Below are 23,551 nucleotides of genomic sequence, written 5' to 3' on the forward strand. Positions count from 1 at the left end.
ATCTCCAGCCTGCTCTACACCACTATGGAAACAGACTCCACTTAATACGATATTTTTTTACTCTATTATAATCTCTTTAGGACTTGAAACAAATGTGAAGCTGGCTCTATTAACTGTTCTAGGACCTGGACTTGAAGAGTGTGTGTGTTAGATTCTGTCTGCCTGTGTGTGCTGGTGACTATTTGCAGGTCATTTTTGTTTGTTTGTTTGTTTGTTTGTTTTTTTCCCCTGAATGACTGTACCTTTCAAATTGGTGTTTGAGTTTTAAGGAGGTTGTGGGGACTTAAACTGTTGGCACAGGAGAATTGCAAGGATATAATGTCTATAATAAAACATCCCATTTATCTACTGATGCCTGCATTTATTGAATTATAAAGCACTTAGGGATGTTCAGACAATCAGACAGCTGAGCTAGCTAAACATTCCCAATGTTATTATTCTGCATAAATACTGGAATACGTACCAGAATGAACCATCCCAGCCTGCTAGTTTTAACTCAGGGTTCACTTTAATATAAAGTTAAGCTGTGGAGAGAAGGATTCTTAGCAGTTACACGTTGCATGAATCCTGATTGCCAGCCTTGTACAGGTTTAGCGATTTAGCAATAAAATTGGAATAGCAGGAGGAACAAATGTCCCCTACCTTACAAGCAGCTTGTTTCAGACATCACCAAGAGGGACCTCTGAACATACTTGTGTAGTTTTCATTCTACATATTTTCCAATCAAAAGGCTTCAGATACATGTTTCCAATTACTGAAATCTGCCATAGTTTTTGAATGGTACCCAAAGTACTTTTCAGTCAAGCACAGAGATATGACTCCTATTCTGGTGAAGGATGGCAGAAGGCAAGGGGCAAAAAATAAAGCATTAAACGGTGATCTCTGGCATTACCAGACCAATTTGACTTTTGTCTGGGGGAGGGGCATTAAGCTGTGAATGCTAGAGACAGGTCCTATCATTTTGTTGGACAAAGTCCTTAAATACCTCTAGACCTTTCAGTCTCAACTAGATTGGGCTATCTGAAAGAAGGAGAATATTCTGGAAGCAACTAATGCTACTATAAGTTAGCCTCGGCCGTATATCTGTACCAGAATACGCAGAGACTGATCATCCTAAGGAAGCACAGGAAATCCTGCAGGCTTTAGCCCTGTTGTATAAATCTCATTTAAACCCCCTTGCAATTCATGCTGACTTCCCTCTTCTTTCCTTGCTAAGTCCCAGGAGATGTTCTGAGTAAATAAAAGCTGCTGCCCTCCTAATCACCCTTCAACTCTTCCCATCTGATCAGTTTTAGTCATGCTGAAGTGCAGCGCTAGTCATGTCATAACTGTGCTCTATAGAAGCTGCCCAATTGCCTGCTTCTCTGAATAGTTTTCCTAAAGAAGAGGAAGCTAGCTGGAGTCTGGTAAGAACAATTTTTACATATATAAATACACATATAATAATATATATAAATTACAGTTTCTCCATACACAGACCAGTCATCAAGTCTGTACAAAATTAATGGAAAATGTATCAGGTGAGAGGCATGACCAGCTGGCTAGTTACCAGAGAAGGTTTAAAAGGTCTGAACACTCCCTCAACCTTTCCTGCCAATCATTCAGAAACTTCCTCTGTCAGACAGCCTCATCTGTCACTCAGGAACTACATCTGCTTGCCTGTTTATTTTCTCACTTAGGGTTGAGGTCACCTGCCCTCCTTTTAGCTAATCAGAGGAGACAGCAGTAATCAAAGCACAAGATCAGTGCTCCTGGGATGTCGTTCTTGAATAGCCTCTCTGTATCTTCCTTCTACAAACCTTGCAAAGTAATGTAGGCATATACAGCCAGAGGAAAAGAACAGGGGAGGTGGGTTTTTTTTTGGTTTGAGATCCAGCTAGAGGAAAGAAATATCGCTGAATCTTAGATGCTACCTGGAAAAACAGGTGTAATATTTACTGAGGAATTTCCCATGTGTGAGTGGGAAAAAAGCTGCCGCTAGTTCATTAAATGGTAGCCCTTCACAGGGAAACTCAACTGATGTCCTAGCACAGAGGTAAAGTGCAAAAGGTAGGTGAAAGTGCTTATTTTTCAAAAAAGTACGTCAGCCTCCTGACTGCTGGTTATCCTTGAGGGATTGTCCACAAAAGAATATGCCAGGCTGGGTGGAATTATTAATTACGCCTCTCTGAAACTTCCTCTACTAGATACCTTTGTTAGGCTCTGCTAAACAGTATAAAATAGTTGTCAGGTCCTGCCTTAGAGATCAGTGCATTTCAGCATCGACTGAAGCTATTCCTGTGGAGTAGACTCTTAAAAAGAGCTTTATACTGTAGATGAGAGATTCGTACCTGAAAGAAAGGGCAGTGAAAGAAACCAGAGTTCAGGGAGAGAAAGTGCATCCGACTTGTTTGCCCCTTACCTAGTTGTGGAGTGGGCTGGCAGCTTGCCTTACCTTGCAGACCCTTGTGCATCTTGAAAGGATTTAAAGGACACCAGTGCCAGCCTGCTCTCTCAGACTGATTTATCTTTGTAATGCTATTGTTGTCACGAATCATGCATTACTATGATTAGCAGAGAGAGGTACAATTACTTTTTTGCAGTGGTGGCTGGTAAAGGTTTGCCTGGAACCCCAGGCCTGACAGAGGTGGAAAAGCATCTTGTCAGATAGGAAGAGAGCAGAGAGCTGGAAATTGTTGCATTTACAGAAAAAAAAAAAAAATGTTGAAAAGGAGAACAGGATGAGGAAGGCTTGTAAGTGAACATTACCAGGAATGGGGTCCTGACTGAGATGGACCTTTCCTCTGAGCAAGTATGATTGTTCTCACGCATAAGAAGCCGCTGCTGCTTATCAGCAACTACTTGTACCAGATGGTACCCCCCAAGAACAAATAAAAAAACCCTAACAGAGATACGGACAGATACTGAAGAAAAATAAGCTATCCTGGAGAAGGTTTAATAATTTTACCCAGCAGTAGGAAAGTACCTGGCAAATTGAAAGGGGGGGGGGGGGGGCAGGAAAGATGGAGTGGAAAAGGAGACAGTTACTTAAGAGAAGGAGAGCATAGGCCAACTGCATGGTGGTTCCCACATGGTCTCACTTCTTGGGTGAGAAGGACAAGCTGCTGCTTCCTAATCCTGATTGTTCTTAAACTGCTTAAAGAATGATGCTGAGATGATACTGAAGTCCTAATAGCCTTTGAAATTCAAGTTCTCAGTAGAGAGGGAAGAAAACTTTCAAGTGACACAAAAGTGAAACAGAACATTTTCTATTTCTATAGCGTAAATGACAGTAATCTCCTGATGCCCTTTAATATCTTTAATATCTTTTCCTTGTTTCCTAACAACCTCTCCTTTCTCTCATTGACAAGACATGAACACTTCCAATGCTTCTGAATTTCTATCAATCTCTGTAGACTAAAACTGCTTGTGGAGCGTAATCTCTCACAGGTGGCAGGGCAGCTTACCCAAAAGGTCCAAAGCAAGGGCTCGCTGCTTGCGCCACTCGGCCCAAAGGCGCACCCGCAGCCACGTGTCAGTCGTCGTGCAGGACACAGGTGGCCCAGCCTCGCCCAAACCCTCAAGTCCCGTAAATCCTGTCGATCCGAGCGTGCATCTAGGACTGACAGTGCGGACCGAGTAGCGGGCTGACCTGTCGATCCCGCTTCCCGACCGGAAACCTTACCCGACTATCACGCTGCCCTTCTCCAAACACCTCTAAGACGAGACCTCGTCCTCCCGCCTCCTCCCACCCCAGGGTCCCTCCGCGGAGGGCGCGCTCCCGAAGGCGACCCGGCGGCCGTGTCAGGGACCCGGCGGAGCCCCCCCGCCCCGCCCCGGGCGCCGGAGTGCCGCGGTGCAGGGCCGGCGGCGCGGCGGGCTGTGCGCCTCTGCTGCCCCCTGCTGCGGCGCCCCGCGCAGTTCCCCTGAGGGAGCTTTCGGCGGGGGGGGGGGCAAAGTTCGAGCCCTGCGCTGCCAGCGCCAACTTAGGTTTGACAGGCGTCACGCAATTTATCCCCGAAGATGACTAATTTCCCAGTCAGGAGCCTGTAAGGGGTTAGAAACGATCTATGTCGCAAGCTTTGTGATGACGTTAAAATAATTTTCACCGAAACTTAAGCTGCGGCTACAAATGCCGCGTTCTTCAGCGGGGCCTCGAGAAGGAGGGCGCACGGCTGGCGAAGCCAAGGCCCGCGGCAGCGGCGGGGCCAGGCTGGGGGCCTCCGGAGCCCAGCGCAGCAGGAGCGGCGGGGGGCGGCCGCAGGCCAGGGGCCGAGGTCTCGCTGCGGGATTGCAGCCGCGGCTTTATTTTCTCCGTTTCGACCGGCTGAAAGCCATTAAGGACTTTTATTTTGAGTGAACTGTGCATTGCCAGATCTCAAAGCAGAACGCTTCCAGCACAGACAGCGACTTGCGGATTTTGTTTTCTTTTTAACGATGGTGTCTATCATTCTTTGCCCTAAGTAACCCCTCCCGTACGCCACATACAATGTTTAATAAAAAGGAAGTCCTCGGCGGCCGCTTTTTTTATTTGGAAAACGTAAAAGCGAGCACGCCGCGACCTTTCCTCGCGCCGTACCTGCTCTTCACGGCCTCCCCAAAGGCAGCTCTAAGGAGGCCGGCATTGCTCAGGTGTCGGAAACGCCCCCGAGGAGCGGCGGGAGCCGCCGGACCCGGTGGGGGGGGGGGGGTGGGGGATGCTCGGGAAAGCCCCGCGCAGCGGGCGGCAGGGCACGGCCGCCCCCCCGCCCGCCTCTTCCTCCTCAGGGCCCGCACGGGCGAGGCGGGGCGGGGCCGGGCTGTCCGTCATGCCGCCCGCCCGCCCTCTCCTCAGCAGAGGCCCCCAAGGGCCGCCGCCGCGCGGCCAATCAGGGAGGGCGGGGCTCGGCCCGGGCCCGGCAGCGCCGCCGCTCCCTCCTGCCCCGCCTTCCCGCTCCTGAATCCACCGCCGAGCAACGGATCGCCGCAGCGATCGATTCTCTCGGCTTGCCTTCCCCCCCGCCCCCCCCACCCCCCACCCCGGGGGCGGGTGCCGGGGGAGTGCAGGAGGACGCGTGGCTGCAGGTAGCCGGGCACCGCCACCGCCTCCCGCCTGCTCGCCGGTCAAGGGCAGGGCGCAGCCGCCGCGGCCGTGCAGCGGAGGGCCTTCCTTCCTTCCTTCCTCAGGGAGAAGGGAAGGGGGCACCGCTAATCCCCACGTGCCCCCTCCCCGCCCCGTCCCGCCGCGCTGCGGGAGCCGCGGGGCTCTCCGCGCCGTTTCTGTGTGCCTGCCCCACGAGCAGGGCGGCCCGAGGCCATGGAGCGCGCGTTCACGCCGCTGGACTGCCTCCTGCCCGCCGGTACGGTACCTCCCGCCCCCGGGCGGCGCGCGCCGCCAACCGCCACCGGCCCGCCGCGGGAGGGGAGGGGAGGGGGGGAGGCGCTACCCGGGGCGGGCCCGTTGCCGGGCGGGGGGCGCCGAGTAGCCGCAGGCGTCCCGCTGCGCGTGCTGCCGGGGTGTGAGGCGCGCGGCGGCGTGAGGCGCGCGGCCGTCCGCCTGCGCGGCCGCCGGCTCTGCCCCGGGGGCTGCCCGTCTCCGTTCCGCAGTGCTAACCGCCCTCCAGGCCGGCCGGGCACCAGCGTGCCCCGCGTGAGGGGGTTTCTTTTTAATACACCGATTTACTACCGTTCTGACCCCTTCGGAGTTAAAGCTTTGACCCCTTTGGGCTTAAAATTTTAACCCCTTTGGGTTTAACCGGTACCTTCAGCTAACTTGCCGCAGGTTCCTTGGCTTGGCAGGGCCCAGCGCTCCAGCGAGGCGTATCTCTTGGCGAGGTCTGGTGGTCCAAACCGCTCCATGTCGCGACGGGAAATGGGGGCGTGAGGGCTCAGTTCCCTCCGTGTGCCTTTGGCGTCGAAGGTCCTGGCCTCGCCCCTGGAGGTGCCGCAGGCACCCCGCTTGCCTCTTCCGTTCTGCGAGGCAAAGCTTCGGGGCTTGGGCTTTGTGTGGGTTTTTTTGTTGTTGTTTTCCCAAGCTGTTATTGAGTGTTCCTACTTTTGTTTGTTGTTTTTGAGACCTGAGAGGTGAGCGTTATGAATATATATCATTAACCTCATAATCTGTAGAAAGGGCAGAGCACCTGTAATAAGCACAGACTCATCTAAGTAGCTTGTACGCTGTTTGAAGTAGGCACCTCTTCTTTGCTATGTGTTCACAGCATCTAATTCAGTAGGGCCCAATTTGCTATTCAGTGATACTGTTAGAAACAGTAAATATTTTTGTCTTTCTATAACATGATTTTAAAGCTACATAAAAATAATTTTGGCATAGCAGCTGAATTCTAACTTACACTGCTCCTTTCTGCTCTGTTCTGGCACTGAGACTTAAGCTGCCATGGTGAGGTATATGTTGTTATTTATTTACTAGTAAGATCTGGAGGAAGGGAAGAATTTTAACAAAATGTACCCGTGTAACAATTCAATACATTTTTACAGATACCAGTTTAAGAGGATATTTAAACTCTTACCAGTATTTTTTTTTTAAATTGCGCTTTGTTCTGATTTTTTTGAAAACTTCTTCAGGGTATGTTCAAAGCTGGTAACGGGTAAAGCTGTACTCAGGGCATTCCTGCCAGAAATGCACATTTGACTCTCTGCACCTGTGTCTGTGTGTGTTTTAAGATGCATCATTACTTTGGGTAGAAAGGGGGAATGGGCATGGAGGTGAGATTTTAATGGGTTGACTTTGATTTGTTGCAGTGTGATATCCTCTTGTACGAAATGAGTAACTGCTTACTAAGTGTGTAGTATAGTAAGGTGATACAAAAACGTACATTAAGAATTTTTCCCTGGGGAAGACCAGGCATTGCTATTTATATTCTAAGACGCTTTTGATAGGCATTTGTACGATGTTAGGGCTACCATATGTCCGCCGTTTCCAGGAGTTGTCTCCCCCGCCCCTTCCTTCCTTTGGTTATGTCTGGTTGGAGTTGAAGATTTGGGATGTTTGTTCACAGTTTTCAGATGACCCACAGCCTTGTCAGACCAGAGGCTTCAGCTGGGTGTCAGGAAACCCGCTTCTTCTAAAGAAATGGCTGCTACAGGTTTAGGAATTGACTTGGTTACACAGGATAGTGTGTGTCGTGGTTTAACCCCAGCCAGCAACTAAGCACCACGCAGCTGCTCACTCACTCCCCCCCCACCCAGTGGGATGGGGGAGAAAATCGGGAAAAGAAGCAAAACCCACGGGTTGAGATAAGAACAGTTTAATAGAACAGAAAAGAAGAAACGAATAATGATAAGACTAATAAAATGACAACAGCAATAATGAAAGGATTGGAATGTACAAATGATACGCAGTGTAATTGCTCACCACCCACCGACTGGCACCCAGCTAGTCCCCGAGCGGCGATTCCCCGCCCCCACTTCCCAGTTCTTATACTAGATGGGACGTCATATGGTATGGAATACCCTGTTGGCCAGTTTGGGTCAGGTGTCCTGGCTGTGTCCTGTGCCAACTTCTTGTGCCTCTCCAGCTTTCTCGCTGGCTGGGTATGAGAAGCTGAAAAATCCTTGACATTAGTCTAAACACTACTGAGCAACAACTGAAAACATCAGTGTTATCAACATTCTTCACATACTGAACTCAAAACATAGCACCGTACCAGCTACTAGGAAGACAGTTAACTCTATCCCAGCTGAAACTAGGACATGTGCCTGTGAAATGCACAGTGGTACTGCATCTGGATCCTTGTCATCATTACAAACATTCATTACCAGCATTTCAGATTGGTTTATCACGCTCAAAGTATGTGAGGTTGAGTAGACTTATCTGGCAATTCCACAGTTTAAAATCTGGTATCCTGATTAGGGAACTCAGAAATAAAGTTTTCAAAATTGGGTAGGTGAAATGAGGCTCCTGAATTCTTTGTGAAGAAGTACTAGTAGTTCCTCCATTTGTTTGCTTCAATGGGATGTATTTAAGCATCCAAATAATATAAAGCTAATCTGTGTAGAAGGTGACGCTTCTTAGATGCTAGGTTACAAAATAAACCCTCATGAGGACATTGAAGTACTATGGACCTTGTCCCCTTGCCTTCAATAATATAAATGTATAGCGATTTATATAATGTTTCTGGTTGCTTTCTAAAGCCCTGTGCAAACACAGTGGCATATTATGGTGGGGAGAATGTGAAATATTTATCACCTATGTTTGGAGGTTATTAGTTACTTTTTTTTTTTGAAGGTGTTCAGAAATTATGCTGATATTTATATGGAATAGGATAACACACTTACAGGTTTTGGAACCTAATATTAGGTATCTGAATTCGAATTTCAGGGCCACATGTGCCTTGGTAATTTTAGTCAGTGTAATTAGAGTGAGTTCTTATTTAGATAGTAGACTATACGTTTCCCTGCATAGCACCTGACTGAGGTCCATGTAGCAGATATTTGAGAACTGCTGTGCTAAACTAATATGCTCAGAGACTTAGAACATTATTCAGTCAAACAGCTGGAGCACTGTTGAAAATGACCATGCCGCAGTCAGAAAGCTGTGCGGTGTTCTTCAGAACTGTGTTGATTTGCTTAACGTAGTTTAGAATGGGTAATGAGGTAGAATTTAAAAGTGGGATTGAGCTCTGAATTTGAGTATTGCATCTGAAACAGATATATTTTTATTTCCTCATGAAATGAGACCATTAAAAAGGCTCACAGAAGTCCACCCTGAAGTCCTGTATGCTGCTGTGAAAGGGTCAGGCAGAAGCTTCACGGGGTGAAGCTGTGATGCAGCTGTTGTAGAAGGCTGATAATCAGTGATGTTACACTACGGCCTGTGAATCATGACAAAAGTAGCTTGGTTGCTTCTGGAGCATCCTTTGATAGACTAGACATTTCCCTCCTGCTGTTTATACCATTTTCTTGCACTATCATTGCCTCCTGCTGCTTGTCCCAGACTGTGCTGCAGGCACTTCTGCAGAGACACAAGTGTTTCTAATTTATTTTTTTAATACCATGAACTTTAGGAACTGAGTGTGCTATGCTTGTGACTGCTTAACAGCGGAAGTACTGTAGCATCCTCTGATAAGGTTGCCCCTGAATACCACTTGAGACTTTTAGAAGGGCAGAGTGCCAGTTTTACTAAGCTGTGTTTTCTCACAGGGAACATTTTAGATTGTGTGCTATAATGTGGCTTGGATTCTCACTCATCTCCAGGTGTGATTAATGATTTTTTGCCTTGCACAGTCCTTAAAATGCAGCTCATTATTGGCTTTATCAAGTGGAGCGATGCAGAAGGAGGATATTTTCCTCAGTTTATAATCCAATGCCTCCCATTACGAGTGTCTTGTCTTGTTGATGTGGAGGGACTGCAAGGCAGAAGCAAATCTAGTCCTTCTGCTGTCTTCTGTGCCTTGCAGAGGGTTTGTTGGAGCTGAGTTTCCTATGACTGAGGGGAGCCTTTGCTACCAGTGAGGGTTGGTTCCCTCCTGTCCCCCGTCCTCCATGCCTCGAGTCCTGCAACCAAATGCACTCCTGAACTATGCTGCATTGAGAGATAGTGGTTAAGACTTGGTCCGGTGAGAAGAGGGATGTGCTCGCTTCATCTCACCGAAGCAAGGTCATCTATATGTCATGAAAGACACAGCCACAACAAATAGGATAAAGACCACTTCAGAATTATGTGGAAATATATAGCTGTCTCTTTGTGCAAAGGGACTATAAAATTCTGCATTGAATTTAAAGCAAAGAGAACAAGAGGAAGCAACAATACGCTGTGAATGCTCTTCCATCATTCTGCAAGCTTGATTGTCTCTTGCTTTACTATATGTCTTCTCCTGGAAATGCTACTGACTGTAAACAAGTTACCTCTGAAAGGATTATATCACCATATTCCCTTTTAAATGCTGGGGGCTTAAACTCTTTCCTTAATGTTCCCTTTTCTCTGACACTAAGAATTGAAAGTTACTTGTAAAATGGTGACATGTTTGCCATTCACTGAATGACCTCCAGCCTAGCATAAGCATCAATAATGGTCTAAATGCCCCTTCGCTAGAGCTCTGCATGGTCTCTGTGATGTATTATCTTGCAGTCTAATATACATAATTCTGTGGTAGAAATCGAGACAGTCATGGGGTTAGGAAATCAACCTGATGGTCTCTGTTAGCTGCTGAGCCTTAAAGGCATATGGAAAATGGAGTCCCAGATTATTGGACTGCTCTGTAATTTTACAGGTTTTCTGGCACTGCTGTTGGGTCAGAGTAGTGAAGTTTGTAGGTGAATCAGATCATTCAAAAGCCATTATTGAGTTCACCAAAGTTGAAAAATGTTAGCAAGGGTGTCAATCCTTTAAGACTATTTCAGGAGTTCCTCAATGAAATTAGCAAGCACTTCCATATGGCTGTTACACTGTGCTATCTTTTGAATTGAAACACATTTAAAACACTTTTACGTGAGTGTTGCTGACCTGATCCTGCTCTTAATTTCATAGAAGTAGTAACACCATTCATTTAGTCAAGTTACCTGGGATGCCTCAGCTTGTTTTTGAGGTAACTGTAAATATTCAGCCTCGGACCCTGCTGCTTGCTAATTTGCTGTCCTGACTCAGCAGTTGTTCTGTAAGTATTATTGTATAGATTACTTACATGTGCACTTACGAGTGAAGTATTACAGATGGCATTTAGCAGACATAATCATTGTTAGCCTCGCCACTTTCTGTTAGATCTTGGCTTTCACACATTGATAGCTTTTGGAGTGTTTTTCTTAAATGCTTTATATGCAGGTGTGTTATTTGGAACGGGGCAGCAAGCCTTCTTTAACCATTTGAGCTAATAGGAAGATGAATGTACATTTACTTATTTTTGTACACATGCACAGAGAGAGCCCCCTTTTGAAATAAGTGGACATTGAAGCCAGTTGCTGTTTGTTTGTGTGGATGATAGATTCTCATCTCGTGCAGTGTCAGTGCACTGATAATTCCATACCTTGAAGTCACTAATAGAGCATAGCTGGCTTTCCGAATACAATGGTGGAGGGGACTGAGAGGATCTTAAAAACCAAACAAATAAACCCCAAACCCACCCAACCAACGAAACCCAAACGACAACAAAACCACAAAAAGAAAACAACAAAAAAAAGCCCACCAGAGCATAAGAGCAATAAAGATGTCACTGGATCTTCTGGACAAAAACTCACATTCATTACTGCTTGCACAGATAGTAAAGCACTCAGATTAACAAGACCTTCCAAAAAGAATTTTTTCCCATCAGCTGAGGCTTTCAAGAGCAGTTTACACCAAGTTCTAAGTGAGGAGTCACTTAGCTGTAGCAGATTGAGCCTTAAAGCTAGGAAGTACATTAGCTGGCCTCTTAATGTATCCTGTAGTCTCTTTTACTTTTTTTTCTCCCTCTCCTTCTGTGATTTAACATCAGGTAAGGAGGTGGGAAGTACACTTATTCCAGACACCTAAATGTTCATGTTGTTTGTATCCAATTAAATGTGTGCAGGACTGCTGGAAACCATTTAAACTTGTTAGTCTTTAAAAAGCAAAATATTAATCTTAAGAAGGTGCAAGTCAAGGAAAATAGTGGACTTCCAGGTTTTGTTTTTTCTTTACTGCGTTTCGCTTGCATGTCTCTGGTCAGCTCTTAAGGTACATTACCAGTTTCACAGCAGCTTTAACATTACATTTTATCTCAAATCAGTGTGTATAGATACGTAGATATATATGTTAGGTTTACTTTCTGGAAGTGGAAAACAGAAGAGACTTTTTTTTCCTGTTTTCAAAGCTCATCCAAGTCTGATTTATGGAGAAATTGAATATGAAGCAAAGAAATGAGGCAGTTTATTTACACAGGAGAAAACATAATACATACAGGTTTCAGATTTTTCAAGATCCAAAATAACAAATCCCAGGCATACTTTTGTATTTGCTTTAGATTTGAACATTCTGAGACATTAATCAAACCTTAATCTATGCAGAAAATAGCAGCATCGAGAGTAAAACCTAAAATCAAAGTCTTAAAAAGGAAAAAAAAACCCCAAATAACCTAAAAAAAACCCAAGCAAGCAAACCACCTGAAAACAAGTAAAAGGGCTAGCAGCTTCTCTTCCTAAGTCAGTTCTCAGCAGCTTTTACTTCTAGTGAGTTTTAGGTTTGGACGTAACCTAAGAGATTAGGACCTTTAAGAACAGTGCTGTTAGCTAGTGCTTTTTCCAGGGAAATTACTAGCTAGAAATTTAAAAAAATTGTTTCTGTGTGACATAATAAAAGTAATCTATGCTGGTCTCAAAGTGCTGTTGCTGAAAAACGTGGATAAAAGGCGAGGAGGCCCCCCCCCCAAACCAAACAAAAAAAGAAACACCCACCCCCCCAGCCTACAAAAAAACAGAAAACCCACAACCCAGTAGTAGATCTTACCCAGTACAAAATATAGTAAATCAACAGGAGAGACAAAATATAGTAAATCAACAGGAGAGACCTCTGATGTATACATCTGCTTGTTGGTATATTATAGAGCATTCTCCATCTCTGATCTCTACAGAGAGGGGAATTTGCAGTGTATCCAGCTAGATTAACTAATCTGATCTATTGCCAAATAATTTAAAGACTGAAAAGAACTGACTGTCAGTTGTCCCATCCACCAAAGTGACTATACCTGATCACAGTGAAGGAGAACCAGTTCTTAATATTTTTGGCTTACGTTTTTCTGTAAATTATAGCTGTGCATGTAATTAATTTATGGAAACAGGTTCTCCTTTCCATCCAACTCTGACCTTAAACATGAAGAATATGATTAACGGTGTTTGTGTAGTACTGCCTTTGCATAATTAAAAAGATAATTGAGAATTTAAAGTTGCTACAGGAACATTCAGTTAGTTAAATTCTACATAGAGAGTACACATAGTAGCTTTTGGATTGCTTTTAAATTAAAGCTATTGCTGTACATCCAGTTGCAACTGAAGCTGCTGGAAGGCTTTTCCTGTCATTTCCTAGCTTTGAATTTTATTTTGAATGGCAGTCGAATTTTCTCAGCGCTAGTGCTGATTCTTTGTAGCTTGTGTTGATGGATTGTCTGCCAGCATTCCTCTTTGGCAGGACAGAAGCTGGAGGGATGCATGTGTTTATCAGGCCAATTGAAATAAATGGGAAGCTGGTCAGTGAATTTGGTAGCAGAACCTGTCCCCTCACAATTAATTTATTTTGTAGTTGTGACTGCTGAGGTGGGTTCTGTTTTGTTTTATTTCTTTTTTTACTTTTACTGTAGCTCCTCTTTTCCTTTCTATTCTTTCCCCAGAATTATCCGGTCAACATTGTTCCTGGGCAACACAGCAATAAGAGAGTAGTTTGGAAATATTTATATGTATGGTTTTTGACCAAATTGTTCAATGGCTTTGGTGGTAAAAGCTGCCTTCCATAGCAGAAGGGCACTGGTGTGTCAGTGAAATCTCTGTATAAGTGTGAGATTTACTTGCTTTTATGCTTATAGCTGATTTAGCCATGTCAAGCAAAGCATTGACGTACAGATGAGACCTAAACACAAGCCAAAGCTCCACTTGCTCAGGATGCTGTGTTGAAACCATGCTTAGGCAGTTGTTCAGCAGATGGTGTGACTTGCATCACTTGAAACTTTCCTGAGGTTGACTTGTGTCACAGAGCAGCTGTGCAAATAGAGAGTCAATCTCCAGGTGCTCCATTTTGTGACTATGCACTCTTGGTGAGAGTTTTATGTATGGTGGAAATCCTGAAAGGTAAGGCAAGGTTTGTACTACAGAGTTTGACCTATGTACTGGTAATGCTTACAGGCGGCAAGATCTTTGTTAGCTTTAACTACATAACCGAAATCCTGTAATGCAGATACTTCAACACAGGCAACGCTTTCACTTCTAGAAATGAGTGCTCTGCAAGCTCTTCGGGGTAAAGCACAGCCTTGTGAGTGTAGTCTGTGTCCCTGTATGGAGCACTTTCCCTGCCCAGTTTACAGTTATATTGAATAACCATCTAAGCAGTGTTTTGCCATACTGTGAATCCAAAAGAGAGAAAATGTTAACGAGGGCAAGCTTGAGAGTCTGCAGCTTGGACACTTGGACTGCCACAGGAAGTGGTGCAGTGCCTTAGCTGCTGCGGATGCAACAAGAACAGCTGTTGGGCAGTGTGTGACCACCTCATTTCGTAATGAGTTAACCTGGGGTACGCTGGAGGTGATTAAACTCTGCTGTGAAATCATCTGTCTCCATATCACCATTTCCTGCTACAAGTGGGAAATTTACCTTTCAAATTCCTTAAAGAGCAGCTCGATTTATTTTTTACTTTAAAAAAATAAAAAAGGGGCAATATTGAGGAAACTTTTGTTAAGGGCAACTTAGTGCTTGGCTTTCTGGACTTCTGACAGCAGTGTTCCTGAAAGGGCACTGCTGCAAGACTGCTTCAAACTGATCTAATGACTTTAACTGGCTTCAAAGTAGAATGAAGGGTGTTACCTGCAATCCTGTCTTTTTAGGGTGCTGGCGTATTCCTGCTGTTATTGCGAGTGCTTTCATATTAGCTCTTCTTTCTTTGCCCAGAATCCACTGTGGGAATGACATTTAGCACTGTATGCATAGGCTTTGAGCATTTCTAATGACTTCGGAAACTGCGAACAGAGGATTTAAATAGTCATTTTGTAACTGTGGGAAATAAAATCACTGATATCGGATGTTCTTCCTTGAACTGACTTGTTGTAAGGTTTTCACTTGGAAACTCAATTTCTGAGTTCCCTCTTTCTCTATTTAGACTACGGTTCTTATGTATTGGTCAGTAGTAATGCAACTGCTCTATTACCCTCCCTTACAGTAAGGAGTTTTGTCACCTGAGCCTGTGGAAGGATTTCTTCTTCTGTCTTAGTCTGCTATCCTGTCGTAAGGTCATAAGTTAAATTTTTGTGCCAACAAATGTCTTTAAGTCAGTGGGAAACTAGATCTACTATGTAATGTTTTGCTTTGTCTTCTGTGACTATTTTTTTAAAATTTTTTTTTCCTTACACCCACAACTGCCATAGTTGTGTTGACAAAGCCCCAAGTGTGAGCCCAATTACACAGAGAACACAGCAGTTGGCCCTTGGGAGGAGCAACAGTAGTGCTAGAAAAAAAAAAAAAATCCTTTATTTTAGAGGATGCTACATCTCCACAAGGAGGGTTTTCTGGCAGGGATGTGGGCAGAGTGTGTTGCAACACCGACACGCTCTGCACGTCTCCTTTCACTGCAGTGGGCTGTTTTTCCTGCTGATGGAGTGTGAAGTCTGTGTGAAATTACCAGTCAGTGTCTGGCTTCTCCAGAGAGGACAGGGAGTGATGAGAGCTGGGTCGTGGCCCTGCAGTACCACTCAGTGGAGACGGCCATATGGTGTGGGAGAGGGTGCACTTAAAAGGGTGTCACAACAGATGTTTGATAGCATTACTTGTTGCCAAAAGCTTTAAGTGTCAGCTAGTTCCAGTAAGGTAGTGTTAGGGCTGTCCCAGGCGTGCAGTTAAGGAGGGATGCTGTTTAGATAACACATAGTGTAATTTATTATTTGCATTGGTATTGCAGGAGCTATGTTTTGTCAGGCAGACAAAGGCATAACAAGACCCAGAGGTTGGACGTTGGAGCCAAACAAATTCATACTTGAATTAAGTACAGATTTTTAACACTGGGAAGAATAACCAACCATTTGAACATTGTACCTAGAGAAAGGTGGATTCTTCACCAGTATAAATCAGTTGCAAGTCATACTTAACTTGAAACAAGAATAAATTTCAGGCTATCCTTTATACAAAAGGCTAAACTAGATTGTCACAGTGATCCTTTCTGGCCTCTGAATCTATAAATCTGAAACAGTCCACCAAAGGAGAGACTTCTTTTCCTTACTATTTAAGTAGACAGGACAGACTTGTGGGAAAAGAAAGGAACCGGTATGTCCTGGGGTACTGCAGCACGGAGTATCAAGTGGCTAGTCTCATGTTACAAAGGAGGTCTTTGAGAACTGGGAACAGATTTCAGAGCTCTTGTGATGTGATTCAGAAATTCAGAGGACTATACTTCCTCCTTATGTTTTAAGTATGTTGCATGTTTTTTAAATAAAAAAAACCCAAACCACACCAAAAAAACCTGTAGTACTTGGTTATGGTTCCTAGGCAGCAGGAACTTGCTGCAGTAAGGCTACACTACACAGTGTGGTGAATTTACTGCTGGTTACTGTGAGCTATCAAAAGCTTTTAAATTATTTCCATGGATTCTATCCTTATTTATCTATAAATATTATAATTGTGAATCCCACAAGGAGGAAGAAAAGGCTTGAATTTAGACAGTGGAGCAAATAGTTATGCTGAACTTACACAACATTATGCCCAACTATTCTGTTTCTCACCCAGATTTACATTTGCTGAATACATTTGCTGAAATAAATAGCCAGTTTCCTTTGAGAAAAAAGTTGGAACTGAATAAATGTAAGGCTTCAGAGTACTAACAAAGGGACTGAACTCTAAAATGATGCAGTTATACAGCCCAAATAATGTAAATTAGAACAGCAGAGAGGAAATCTAAATTTAGGAATACGTAGTAAGAGCTAGTAATGTTTTGTGAGAGTTTATAAACTTATAGTTTTGTAGTCTGATCCTTTGCTGTTTTATCTTCCCTTTTCTTCTTTGTCCCCAATGGCAAATACGTATGAAAAATGTACATCTTATGATAAAAACAGTAGGTAAAAGGAGTTTTGTTACATTTTCTTGAGTGAAGGAGCCTAGTAAAAGAGGAGAATTTAGGAAGGAAAGCGTGCTGTTCTATTCCGTGGAAGAACCTTTGCAGCTGACAGTCTATCTGTACAGAAGAATTGTCCCATTCATAGCTTCCCCAAGAGCATACATAACAGACCTTGGAAATATGCACTGGTTCTGTTGCAGTTGGGTAAGAAATGAATTTCAACTGCAGCAAAGAAGGCTTACATTAGATATTAGGGGAAAAAAGTATAGGAAGCAGGAGGAAGCACTGGAATACATTATTTGAGAAGATGATGTAGTCCCTGTCACTGGGAGCTTTTCCTTTTTTAATGGTAGATGAAGAGGAATTCTCTAGAGAGCTGATTCTACTTAGGGGAAGAGGAATGGACTAGGTGTACAAAACTTAAATGTACAAAAGCATAGGAGATTGAGATGTGTATTTAAGAATCGTATATGTAGAGTCAGAGAGAGGTTCCTGTATGCATATCGGGTGCTGAAGGACAGGCCACGTGGACTTTCTCACTCAGGTAATTATACTAGCTTCAGTTGGGCTACTCAAACAGGCAGGACTTACTCTTGTGGTTTGAAGTTTTCATTCTGTAAATTACTATTGCTTTCTTCTGCAGTACAGTAATGATATTTATCCAAACATGATTCTTAGCAAAATCACAGATGACATGGAAAGTACACAAATATGTGAAAATGGGTATGAGGAGTGAAGCCCCATAAGTTCCGAAATAAGGAGTGAAAACTGTGTGTAGCAATTGCTGTGAATTTGCCAGACGGTGAAATCTGTCTCTGTGATTTCATTTCATCAGTTTCCATACTGCTGCTAATTTCCATTTGAATTTCTAGAGGTTTCAGAGGGATTACCTTGAAAAAAATCTGGACATTTACAAGTTCTTTTGTTCTGTTAGTTTTTACAGATCATCTTTTGTATTGATAAGAAACAGAAGTGTCTTCTAGAGACTGTGACAGGAGTTTTCTAGGAATCTGCTTTCTCTTGATGTCCAAAAGGGACTTCAGACTTTCAAAAAGAAAGCTTCTTTCAGAAAATAGCTCCTAATTTTTTTCACAAACTGAGAGTATGTGTTTCTGAGGGTAAAAATCAGCAAGAGAATGCATCTACAAAGGGTTTCTCTATAGTTTAATCCACTTTATACTGACAATTAATTTATTTAATTTCCACACATGTCACTGTAGAGACAAACCCTGTTGTCAGTGTAATTTATACATTTGTTACTATGTCCAGTGAGAAAACATGCCTCACACTACAGGATTCCTGGTGATTTGAGGTACATCAGTTATGGAACCTGTGTGCAATGTGTTCATCAGCTGCATTGGCAGATGGCTGAGGTGAACATCCACTCTCTCTACAGCTTTAAAAATCAGAATCGGTGGCAGTGTTGTCAAAACATGTCAGCACTTGAAGCATGGTGTACAACAAACCACGGGCTCCACAACATGTCTTGGCACACAAGTTGGGGCTGTGAAACAAATTATATTCTTGCTCTACAACTTTTTTTTTGGTTGGTCGGGTTTTTTTAATTGCTATATACTTAAAATTTGAGCTACTAACCTAGAAGACTGTAGCACTTAGGAAAAGGGTATGGCACTGAGATGTTCTCCTTGATCTCTCGCACCAAGAAGCAGCTGTGCTTATAGTGTGAGTTCTGCTTAACCCTCTGTCTGGATGTTCAATTTATTTTGATGGTCCTGGATGGGCACGTCAAATGCCAGTGCTTAGTAGTTCATAACAACTGCTTCATAGAAATAAAATACATTGAGATGGTAAGGGGAGAAGAGGAGGCAGAGCAAGGAGGCTGGGGAAGAGTATTTTCTGGATTGCTATATCATAAGTTGCTGAATAGTATGGAGTAGCAAAAGCTATAGGTGATTTCCCTAGGGAAGGGAATAGGGGTTTTGAATCTAGTAGTTTTTCTGCTACCACTCTTACAGTAGGCTATGACTATAGAGGGCACAGAAGGTAATGTCAGGAAACAGAGGAAAGAAATGGACCGAGATGCAGGAATAAAGACAAGTAGTCTCTAAATGATGTGCTGGCTTGAATTTACTTGATGGATGCCAAAGTAATTCTTTTTTATTTAGAGAAGACCACACCCTGCTTCAGAGGACGAAGATGACATTTTGTTCTTTAGGGGCATAAAACTAGTTTTCCTGATTATTCCTGACATTTTGTCATTCATGCTATGAGCTTCCTTAGAGGATAGAAGTAAATAGCCAGTCTCCTGTGAGAGTGAAACATGAACTGGATGAGTTTAAGGTCTGAAATCTGCTAGCATCGGCACCAAATCCAAAAATGATGTTGTCAGAGTTCCAGAATAAGACAGTGGGGAACAGTGTAAGATACCTAGGGTACGTTACAGAGGCGGACACAGTAAGCTTCTCCAAATATACTATAGAAAAGTCTAAATTAGGAAGGCATTTACAATGCAGCTTATACTTCTGAAGTTTAGGTTTAAGTAGAAGGATGAGCTTTGAATGTATTATTGCCATATTATTTTAGCACACTCAAGTCCTCGCAGGACATCTGCAGTAGAGGAGGTAGATGACAAAATGCTATTCCTGCCTTGAACACTTTAAAGTCTCATCTTGTGCAGAGAAGCCCCCTTGCTGAACCTAGCACTTGCATGGAGTCCTACTCAACATGGAGGTACTCAGAGCCTGTACAGAGGTATAGTTTACAGCACTGGCAGCCAAAAAAACCCCAGCAGTTGAAAAAGCATAGATATTTGCCAGAGAGGTATTTTGCAGATCATTACATTTATATGGGAATTCAAAGATAGCTAAACATGCATTGTTTAGAAAACACTCTGGTTCTGTTCTCATGATGTTCTACAAACCTGATAAATCATTTCAGTTTTTTGATATCCTAGTGCTTTACAACATTTTGTATGTATTAGGGGGATTTCGTCCTGGCACTCCAGATGTTCATTCAGGTCCATTGTTTCTCAGCTGCTATGTACTAAGTTGTAATTTTTTTCTTCACAGCCACTAAATTTATTTTTTGCCTTAAACATTAATATTGCTGGTTATTCTACTTTTATGCAGGTGTCTGTGGGAAAGGGTCTTGTGTGCAGTGAAGTACAAACAGTAGCATTTTGTCAGCCTGCTCATTTCCAGTTATCATGAACCTGAAGGTACTTGGATTCTTTTCCTGGGTCCTGTGCTGCATAGTGTTGGGAAAGCTTTTAACCTTGTTGTGCCTCAGTTCCTCATCAATAAATTAAAGACAATGATACTTTTTGAAATACCCTGTTGAGCTATAAAGTCTAGCTAGTGGTAGTGGTACTGTTTTGGTTTTTTTCTTTTAATTTTCATGTTAATTGCAGATTTCAAGATAACACTGTTTCCTTTGTAGGAACCTAAAGAACAGACCCTGAACCCTTTCAGAAAGGATGTCATTGCTGTTTCTTAGATTGTAGCCTCTGCTTCTGGCAGTTTGAATGCCACCATCAGAAGCAAAGCAAATGTGTTTGAACAGATGTGGTATAGAAAAAAAATACAGGTCCCACCAAGGTTCGTTGGTTTTTTGGTTTTCTTTTTGGCTTGTTTTTCTGAGATAATCTGTTGATCGCTTTGTTGATTTGACTGCTGTTCTCAGTTCATGATACAGCAGACTACAAAATCTGTGACAAAATCACAGGAAGAAGTATTTTTTAGGAGACAGGATTCAGAAAGCTATGGTATTTAGGGACTAAATTAAGAATTCAGTCTCATTTCAGAGGTAAATGACCATTGTGGATATGTAGCTGACTACTGATGGGCTGCTGACATTTCATAAAAATGTTTATATAGAACTAGAGCAAGCTCTGCTTTTATGAGAAAAGCAAAGAGAGGAGACTCCTTTGGTTTGGGGATTCTACCACCACCCCCATGATACCATGCTAAATGCGATGTGTCTTTTCAAGTGACCTTTATCTTAATTTTAATCTTTCTTAACCTTTTTGGGGAAGTTATATTATCTGAATGTCTTCCATGTGTGAAAATTTACTTTAACATCCTTTAGCACCTTTTACACTTTCCAGATGGATATTAATGTTGTTACATTAATAGTCTTATGAACAGGACTGGCTTTTTGGGCATTTAAAACAACTTCACAATATTAGAACAGCGCTTATAGCATTTGTGTGATTAAAAATTCTGTCAATCACAAATAAAAATGGGATCGAAGAGGCTGAGATTAGAATTCCTGTATTGAAAGCCATGAGTTTTAAATAATAAGTATTTTTCTTATTAAGAGTTTGGGTTTTGAGAGAAGATGCATGAGCAGCACCTGTAGCATCTTTTGAAGGTTCAGATTCCCAGTCCTTTCAGAATGAGGCAGTATATGTGGAAATAATTGGAAAATAACCTTGAAGGTTTCTGTGCCTATTTGAGTGTGAATGGATGTATGTCAGACCTAATTAGGTCTACTGAGGAAAACATAAATGTCAATCGTTTTTTACCAAATGCATCGAACTACTTTTGAGATTGTGAATGGGGTCCAGTGAGCATACAGCCTGCTTAACGTCACCTTTCTCTCTTATGTCTTTTAGTTCTGTCCCCTGTGATGTGTGGCATTTGATTTTTCTTGAAAACAAAGTCAAAGAGCTGGAAACTAGGCATTGCCACTCCAGTGCTCGCTTGGCTAATGTGTCCAGAAGAGCAGATGTAACTTAACTAATTCAGAACATTTAATGAAAATGGTGGTTATTTTACCTTCCAGTGGTTCACAGGGTTTAATCAGTTAGATCATGGAGCTCTATTTATTTCATTTGTAGGAAACTTGACGACACCTCCGGTGTCTAACCTATTTTTTTATTCTATAGCTATGAATTTATCAAATCCTATTCGAAGTGTGAAATGCACATCTGTTTTCAACCATGATTATATTTAGGAGGATCTTTCCTGCTTATTTACATGTGTCTACACCTATTGTGTGTACTCGTATCTTCTTTCTTGGTAAGTGATGTACTGCTAGCTTTGCAGGGCCATCATGAAGTGTACTGTCTTTCAAATCTTTTCTCTCTGGGTGGCTTCTTTAGAAATATTTCTATAAATTCCAGCCATGTGCTTTTGTAGTTTGTTAGAAATGGTAAGTTTCCTTGGGGATCCCTTAAGAGCATACTAGGAATAAAAAGGGTATTGTCTAGAAGTAGCATCACTGAGTCAGTAGAGTCTCTGATTGTGCTGGAGAGGAAAGAATGCACCTTGCTTTTAAATTTGTTTGGGGAATTTGGAGACAAGTGCCAGTTTGATATTGTTCACATGAGAAAGTTTATTTAAAGGCATGAGCTGCACTGTGTAAGTAAACTTCTACAAATCCCTTTATGGATTCTCTTATGATGTGAAAGCATCTTACTCAGTTCAACTTAAATGCGTTCCTAACGAAAAGAACTTAAATAAAACTAAAGTAAACCTAGTGGGAGCTGAAACAAGAGTATCCATGCAGTTTTTTGTACAAATATAATTAAGTTGCTTGAAAATCATACCTTCCAGATATCTGTTCAGCATTTTCCTGGAGACAGTCCCTTACTGGGAGTGGAGGGGTGACAGGCAAGACTTTCAGCTTCCAGTGCTAGCATTCATACCATTGAAATCAGTGGAAGTATCATATAAGGTCTTCTTTTGGCCCTGATTTGAATAGTGGAGTGAAATTTTGGAAACTGTTCACATCCATGGCTTGTCACTAGCAGACTTAAGATTTGAGAAATTGACTTCCTCCTTTCAGTGTCTCACTTTCAAGAGATCCTTTGAAATATGTTTTGTGCCTTGCAATGCTCAGAAAATTGCATGTGATACAACAAAGGTGTGGTCAGTGCATATAGCTCCAGATGGTCCTGGAGATTCCTCCATAGATTGTGCTGCTCGTACAGTTTACTCTAAGTTTGCTCAATTTTAGACTTATTTTGTTTCAAAGTGAATTTTAAAAAAAAATTTCAAGTAGTCCTTTTGATTAACTCACTGTAAATGTAACAACTTCTTCAATACTTTAACTACTTCTTATGGCAGAAAGAGAGTGTGGAATCTCCTGTTATATTGCAGTAAAACAGATATGGACCTTTAAGGGGTTTCTTTGCAAGTACTTCTTTCTGGGTATTTGCTAGAGCTACTCAAGCTGTTCATGGGTTACTACGTTTCCTGGGTTTTAAACGTATGTATAACTCCAATTAAATGTAATGGGATATATGCTTAAAAATGTAACGTGTTGTAACATTATTATCTTTACAATTGGTATTTAGTTGTTAGCATTCCAGTCACCTTAAATTCTGTCTTTGGAAATGCTGTCTACAATGCCGAGACTTTATCCTTTGCAGACCTGGTCATTATAACATACAGAATAAGTGTATAGGCTGGCTAATCAGAATTAAAAAGCTAATTACTGGGAAAATGTGTATTCATTTTCTCTTGAGAAAATTATATTTTACACAACATTACAGGTTTGCTTGATGTTATGCAGACAATGCTGCAAGTTGTTCAAAGGCTAAATTAGCAAGGGATGCTTCTAAATAATGGGAGAGGGTATCGTTATTTCCTTGCATTGCATATTCTGCAATTAGGGAACTTTGCTTTTAGTATGTTCTGTTCTTATTTTTCTTTTTTTTCTTATTTTTCTTTTTTTCTCTCTCCTCATTTCTGGAATTTTTCCTAAGACATTCCACATTATCTTGTTATATTTTTCTGAGCACGAGGAACACTCACCCTTATATGAATGGTTTGATGGCTATTAAAACCAAAATTAAAACTTCTATTTGCATCAAAATATGTCCTGAAAGACACTAGTCTCGAGGCTGGTGGAAATTAATATGTAGACTGGTTCTTATTCAAAACTGTTCACATACTAGTTTAAGACAACAGCTGA

At 42.5% G+C, this 23,551-nt stretch overlaps 1 protein-coding gene across 3 annotated transcripts in view; it reads left to right on the forward strand.

Moving 5' to 3' along the window:
* The first annotated feature begins 5,160 nt into the window (after positions 1-5,160).
* TPK1 (thiamin pyrophosphokinase 1) overlaps positions 5,161-23,551 on the forward strand; it is a 336,418-nt gene continuing 318,027 nt past the window's right edge. The window contains exon 1 of one of the 3 annotated variants that reach the window (XR_003922631.1): positions 5,161-5,318. Coding sequence is in view for 2 of the 3 variants with exons in the window: in XM_030008413.2 (XP_029864273.1) it covers positions 5,276-5,318 (43 nt within the window). In the remaining variant the exon portion in view is untranslated. The remainder of the gene's footprint in view (positions 5,319-23,551) is intronic. The other 2 variants (XM_030008413.2, XM_030008415.2) reach the window with 2 other exon arrangements.

Source organism: Aquila chrysaetos, chromosome 3 (assembly GCF_900496995.4).
Source record: "Aquila chrysaetos chrysaetos chromosome 3, bAquChr1.4, whole genome shotgun sequence".
Classification (NCBI taxonomy): Eukaryota; Metazoa; Chordata; class Aves; order Accipitriformes; family Accipitridae; genus Aquila; species Aquila chrysaetos.